General features: G+C 40.0%; 2 protein-coding genes across 3 annotated transcripts in view; both read left to right on the top strand.

The window, feature by feature from the left end:
• Nucleotides 1-784: 784 nt before the first annotated feature.
• On the top strand, nucleotides 785-3,283 carry LOC134754294 (uncharacterized). Its single transcript, XM_063690525.1, has 2 exons — nucleotides 785-2,498; nucleotides 3,161-3,283. The coding sequence occupies exon 1, from the start codon at nucleotides 851-853 to the stop codon at nucleotides 2,438-2,440; it is 1,590 nt and encodes a 529-aa protein (XP_063546595.1). The 5' UTR covers nucleotides 785-850; the 3' UTR covers nucleotides 2,441-2,498; nucleotides 3,161-3,283.
• A 2,066-nt stretch (nucleotides 3,284-5,349) lies between these two features.
• The window catches only part of LOC134754329 (serine/threonine-protein kinase tricornered), a 51,162-nt gene continuing 49,311 nt past the window's right edge, over nucleotides 5,350-7,200 (top strand). For both annotated transcript variants that reach the window (XM_063690596.1, XM_063690595.1), the window contains exon 1: nucleotides 5,350-5,686. The gene's annotated coding sequence lies outside the window, so the exon portion shown is untranslated. The remainder of the gene's footprint in view (nucleotides 5,687-7,200) is intronic.

Below are 7,200 nucleotides of genomic sequence, written 5' to 3'. Positions count from 1 at the left end.
AACTACCAACTACACTGTTTCACAGATGCCTCTCTACAGGCTTATGCAGCATCAGTTTTTTTAGTTTGCGGTTCAAAGAGAAGTTTCATTATGGGAAAATCCCGTCTGATACCGGTAAAAGACCAGGAGAGTCTCAAGATACCCCGTCTGGAACTTTTAGGAGTACTGATTGGCAGTAGGCTAATAAAGTTCGTTCTTAAGTTTCTTCAGCAGAAGATAGTAAGGCAAGTCTTGTGGACCGACAGCCAGATTGTTGTAGAATGGTGCAAATCTGATAAACTGTTGCCACCCTTCGTTGCCAGGCGGGTAGAAGAGATCAGAAAGAATAAAGATCTGGAGATCAGATACCTTTCAACAGACCTGAATCCAGCAGACGTAGGCACCAGACCCACCTGTTCGAGAGAGGACAGAGAGAAATGGCTGACTGGTCCACAATTTATAGTAGAAGATCCTAAGACGTGGCCAACTACAACTAGCAGTGGACCAACCAGTTCTCTCTTGATTGGGGAGGGTCTTGGAATCCAAGAAGAAGAACCGATGGAAACAGTTGATCCAGACATACCCGATGTTAGTCCGATGGAAACGAGACATAGTGCAACCGCAAAAGAAGTAACCGCACAAGAAAATGATCAGACGCCAGATGATAAGTTTCTAAGGTTGAAAGAAATTCAAGCTGAATACTTTCCTCTAGAGGTAGAAGGAAAAGTAACTAGTTTAAGTTTGAATTTAGGCGTATTTAAAGACATAGATGACTTACGTATGAAACATGCAGACTGTTGCAGACTGGTCATTTGATAAACGCTACCCTATACTTATACCGAAAAATTCAGACTTCACCAACGAAACTATAATGAAGATTCATCGAGAAAATATGCATGTTGGCGTGAGTCACACGTTAAGCAAGATAAGGGAAACTTACTGGATACCACAAGGAAGAAGCAAAGTTCAAAATATTTTGAGGAAATGTCCTGAATGTAAGAAACATGACGGAGGGCCATATAAACTACCGGAAACTCCTGCTTTACCGAAAGAGAGGGTTAATTATAGTTCTCCATTTACATACGTTGGCACAGACTACCTGGGACCACTTCTAGTTAACAATGGGAATGGCAGTTGCAAAAGGTGGATTAGCCTCTACACATGTTTAGCTGTAAGAGCCATTCATCTAGAAGTTGTAAAGGACCTAACGGCGGAAGAAGGTTTAATGGCCTTACGTAGAATGATCTCAACAAGAGGAGTACCTTCCTTGATAACGTCTGATAACGCGGCTCACTATAAGTTACTCTCAGAGATTCTTCAGATCCCATACTGCTTAGATAAGGAGATAAGATGGAAATTTATACCACAGTTAGCACCATGGCATGGAGGTTTCTACGAAAGATTGGTCGGTTTAGTTAAGAACTGTATGAAGAAAACTTTACAGAAACATCTATTGAACGACAGCCAGCTCGTTACAGCGGTAAAAGAAATTGAAGCAGTTCTGAACACAAGACCATTAACATACGTGGATTCAGAGCCTGATCATGTACTAAAACCATCAGACTTCCTTACCATGGGAAAGTGTATTACTATGGAAACGTCGAATAAGGATCCTACGTCACAAGGGACGGTGACTAAAGATAACCTAATTAAAGGTTGGAAGAAAGCACAGATAATTCTACGAGAGTTTAAAGAGATGTTTGAGAACAGGTACCTCCTAAATTTGAGAGAAAGATATTCCCACCACCCTAAAGAACCTAGGGTGACTTCAAAGTTAGAACCGAAGATAGGTCAAATCGTGCAGATTAAAGGTGACACGAGGAATAGGATCAACTGGAAAGTTGGGAAAATAGTATCTTTAAGGGAAAGCGCCGATGGATTATGTAGGGTTGCCACGGTACGAGTAGGAGATACCGAATACACAAGATCTATCACGCATCTCTACCCTTTAGAGATCGAAGAGGGAGAAGAACACTGTAAACAAACATCACCTTATAACGAAAGCGCAGAAGAACCTCTGCAGCTTCCTGACCTTCCACCTCCATCTTGCGGGAACGTTGACGTCCAAGACGTTGCTGAGTCTCCTTCTGAACAAAGATTCACTCCAGTAACAGCTAGAGATGATCCAGAAGAAGAAGTTCTACCCTATGCCTCGCCAGTAGAGGAAAGGAGTTCCTTCAAACAAGTAGTAGAGTCTACATCTAGTAAGTTAAACGAGCCTAAGCCTAAGTCTATGTCCGAACCAGAACCACTCGCGGTCGTCGACCCCGAGTATTACGACCACACTGATCCCGAGCTACACCACTTGGAGGAAATTGCGCCAGAAGGACAAGAAGACGAATCAAGACCTAAAAGAGCCGCAGCTCTTCGGGCCCTTGAAAAGATTAAAGAATGGACCAGCAATCTAGTCGCTGTGCTTCTGCCTGAGGCGGGGAGTGTCGCGACAGACGCGAATTTATAACGCCCAAGACGAATTTCCTTGCGGCAACACCTAACAGCGCCCTCTAGGTGGAATTGTGGTAAGTTAATCCGATGTGAAGGTTAAAGCAGTAAAAGACAATATGGCGCGTGTGAATGAGCAAGGCGCGCGAGTTCTCGAAAGTGATATAAAGTGAGGAAGTCTACAGCTGTCCAGAATCATCTAAAGCTAAGTATTTTATCTGCTTAGTGGCTCGCAGTGGTGGTATGGTTTCTCTATACGATTATCTCCTTATTTGTTTCGGCTTGCCACGGTCTCCGCCGTGGAAGCAATAAGTTTGTGTGAGTACAACTTGCTACGGTCTCCGCCGTGGAAGTTGTGTGGAGCCCATCTTAGGTAAGGCGGACTAGGTAATTTATAGATTATGTAGGAGAGGGGTGGCTTCGGCTGCTGACGTCTCCTTTATCAATATGTAAGAGTGACCACAACGGTGGCCGACTCTAGGAGTTCTGTGGCCTTGGCTGCTAGGTTCTCCTTTATCCTGTGCAGGAGTGCAGAGATGACTACGGTCGCTTGGTATTCCATTATCAGCACGTATTATGCATGTACTGAGCACACACTTTGCGAAGGGCGACTACATTGGTAGCTGATATATCCTACATCCGGCCGGGTAAGATGTGGCTCGCTAGTAAAGATGTTATATTTATGTGTGGGGTTAATTGTTAGGAGAATACCATGTTCATAGGGCAATTTCACCCACAGATCTCGGTGCGATAATACAGCCGCCATAAATTAAGCGAAGCAGAGACTGAGGCTCCTCTGGCCCTGGAGTAGAGCAGAGGTCCAGAGAGAGCGAGGATGAAGAATCCTTCATAGTATATGAAGGTATGTATGCTAAGCATTCTATAACTTTTACACCCATAGTAACATTATATTTGTTGCCGCCTTTCCCCTTTTTACGGTCTCATTTATATACCGTAGGCGGCTAGGGGAGAGGCGGCCACATACATGACTAGAAACTATACTTAGTCTTTTAGCATTAGGAAAAACGGTAAACCATTTCCACGTGTCTTTTTATTGACAAGTTTTTTTATAAATATAGCAATATTTTACTTATGAAAGCAAAAGTATGTAAATGATCGTATATTATATTTGTTGTGACTTATTTTCAAAGTGTTTTTCGATAAAACGACACGTTAAGATCGCTTGCCTTCTTTCTAATGATAAAAAAACGAGAGGTATAGTTAGACGGTTCTGAGTGGTAGACTGCAAATGAGATAAAAGCTATATTAGGTACATGCATTAATCCTCATATCAGGCGGCTCTTTGATTCCAAGGATTGCATAATTTTTATACTTTTTAATGATTTTTAGAATATGAAAATTATAAAAAGTATAAAAGTTATGCAATCCTTGTATTCCACGCATTTCATTTCATTTCATTTCAACGAGCCGCCTGCTACAAATTTCTTGAAATTGCCGCGTTTTTTCAGGTTCAACTTTCATTAGCCAGACTATTATCAATTTGCCAATTTCGTGATTATTCTTTTACACGGCACATAAACTTATGCATAATTTATCGATATAAAAAGTCGACACAGTACATCCCTAGCAAATTATCAAACTTATGACACCGTACGTAAATGAGAAATAACAAGCATATATGCATCTCTTTTCGGCACATTATCTAATTCGTAAGGAAGTAAAGTACGGGTATACATATTTGCGAAGCATTTTTGCCCGACTTCTATGCTTTAGTCATTATTCTGAGCTTATTTCAAACATAGATAGAGAATCATACTGTCTTTGTCTTACGCTAGTACTAGCACCCAAAAAAGGGATGAGTATAGTTTTTTTTTTCATCTTATTTTCTGACAAATTGTGTTTGCGGACTATACAAATCACATGGAGTATATTACATTACAAGGTCTGAGGCTCTACCGTGAAAAAACGAAAATTGAAATTTCGTTATCTGCCTTTCTGTCGCTCTTGCATATTTTGTGTAGTACTGTAAGAGTCCTTCATAAAACGCGACCGCTGCCAGTGTTCCCTGATGTCTATGGTTCCCTGCCTTTGGCACAGAATAAGTAATAGTATTACCATCCTTTGGCAAGAATTTGATGAGGGCTAACGCGTATGAATTCGCCGCTAGGGGCGCTAGTGTAGATGCTGGTCTTTTCCACAGAACTAGGATGACGTAAGCATAAAATGCGTAAGCATAAATTTTAGGTCTGTGGTCTTTTCCATAGTTCCTTCTTCTTCTTCTTTTAAAATTATGGCTTCAGCCCAGTGGGACTATTTCGCCAGTATCAAGGTATTGAGAGGTTTACAAACGACAAAAATTGTACGGTTGTACAAGACAGTGTACGGTGATTTGTTAGCTCTTGTAAATCGATAGCTAGTCTTTACAAGAAGCACGTGGACTACCGGCCGTTGACTCCAAGATGGTGGTTAAACGCGCTTCAAAATTAATTCTCCATTCACTGCACACTACCACATTAGTTTACTGTATAATAAGCTATCGATATTACACTTTAAACAATATTAATAAGCAAAAAACAAAGTAATTAATCACGATGCTAACTATCAAGATGGCGCTCGAACCGGAAGTCCTCCATAGTTCCATCATAGTTCGAAATGTAAAATGTCACTTGCCACTTCAATGACTGACAGCTGTTCTTTAGTCTTTTATTCACGATGCTAACTATCAAGATGGCGCTCGAACCGGAAGTCCTCCATAGTTCCATCATAGTTCGAAATGTAAAATGTCACTTGCCACTTCAATGACTGACAGCTGTTCTTTAGTCTTTTATATAGTCTCCATGCTCTTTTGGACCACCATCAACAGAGGCGCCAACTGGTGAGCAAAAAACGATAGCCCGCATTACCAAAGGATTGGCCCTCATTAAACAAGTTTCTGAACGAAAACCACAGATTAGCTACGGGCTGAATTGTACAGTAATTGCCACCGCACTTGAGCTCGATTTAAAAAAATCGTAGTCTTCCCTGACATCTTTCTTTGTGCAATTTCTGTCAGGTCTCATGAAAAATCCCGTTATTGTGCTTTTGTAATTCATCTAACAAAGGCTTTTACTTGTTCCGACGGTAGACCGCAGTTAGTGGAACACGCGTTACAAACGCTGATCCATTCAGTGACATTGTGGGAAGATTTATTTTGGTATTTTAATTAATCGATTTAGCCTTCCTCTCAAAAGATAGTGTTTATTTATTAGTGAGCTCAAGTGATTGCTGCCCAAGCAACAATTTTTGTGCCACAGTCCCATTCAAGGTATGTATACCTAGTTCATAAAGAGTGGTTATTAGTTATGAAACTATAGGAGTTCGAAGTACTACCTGTACTCATTAGTGCTCTGATGTATACAGCTACTAATCCATACTGATATGATCCTTTAGCAAAATGTAATGAAACTGATCCTAGATTGCTTAGCAAATACGTGGTGTATTTGTATGACAGCCATATCATTCATTTATGTACTCACAGTTTTTCGAATTGCACTCAACCTAGAAACACTTGTTGCCATGAAATATCATGAGTAATATCTTATTCATATAGGACATAGGTATTATTGATGAATGGATTTAACAGTATTACCTAAGATAAATAAATGGGAAAATATCATATTTAAAAAGCGACCATAATTACGAATATTATAATTATCATTTCACATTATTGTACATGACACTTACAATGCTTGAAGAAAAATTTAACTAATGTAAGGTTATGCAAGCTCTGTGATATTATATAGTTCTGAGGCCCATGTAAATAGGGAATATTACACCAAACTCGGCGTAGAGGGTGTCACTAGCACAATCACAGGGCCTACCGCGAAACACGAAAATCTATAGTTCGGTTTCTGCCTCTATCACTTGCATATTTGATAGATAGAGAGGCAGATAACGAAATTTCGATTTTTGTGTTTTGCGGTAGGCCATCTGGGTTGGACTAAAGCAAAGGGGGTGCCGACACTTAGAAAAATTTTCATCGGAGTGATGTTATTATGACACCTATTTTTTATTATGTTATCGTAAAGAATACGCTAAAATAAGCATGTTTTGTAGGAAAAACTTTTCTCTGAAATAAAAAATGGCCGAGATATTTGACCCGCAAGTTGAAACCACTACTTGACAAAATAAAATCAATCATTTGGAACAGTAAATTTAAGTAACAGAGACAAGATAGGTGCGACAACGAGCGAAGCGAGGAGGAGTGTGTTAGGTTGACCGCGACGATCGCGACCAAACAGAGGTACAATAACAGAACAGACATGTTATTGTACCTACGAAAAAAAATCTGTCTTTTTTTTGCACCCCATTTGCTTTAGGCCAACCGCCATCTGTAAACAATCCGCCTTGATGCATCAACTTCATTCTTCCGTGATCACTTATATGGTGGTGTTTACGTCTGTGTTTTTTAATCGATTTAAGTGAGTTAAAGTTAGTTTTTCAAGAATTTGTTAAAACGAAAAGATGGTTGGGTAAGTAATACACATTATTCTTAGTCATTGTTTGTGTTGTGACATGGTTTTCATAGAAAAATACGATATTCATGTAACTACGTTGGGACCGAATTTGGTCATGGCCGTCAAGCAAATTACTTGTTGGCGTCAAATAAGGATAGATTTGTTTATAATATTGCGAAAATGGAATGACTGGTTATCTATTTACTTAATTCAAGTTATAAATTGATTCAAATATATCAATATTTGACGAAATTTTGAAAATAAATAACACGCGACACTTGATGTGTCCGCAGCGGGACGGTGGCACACGGCGCTTGGCTGT

This window comes from Cydia strobilella, chromosome Z, assembly GCF_947568885.1.
Source record: "Cydia strobilella chromosome Z, ilCydStro3.1, whole genome shotgun sequence".
Classification (NCBI taxonomy): Eukaryota; Metazoa; Arthropoda; class Insecta; order Lepidoptera; family Tortricidae; genus Cydia; species Cydia strobilella.
Note: the sequence above shows the minus strand (reverse complement) of the source record. Positions and strands in the feature narration are given on the sequence as shown.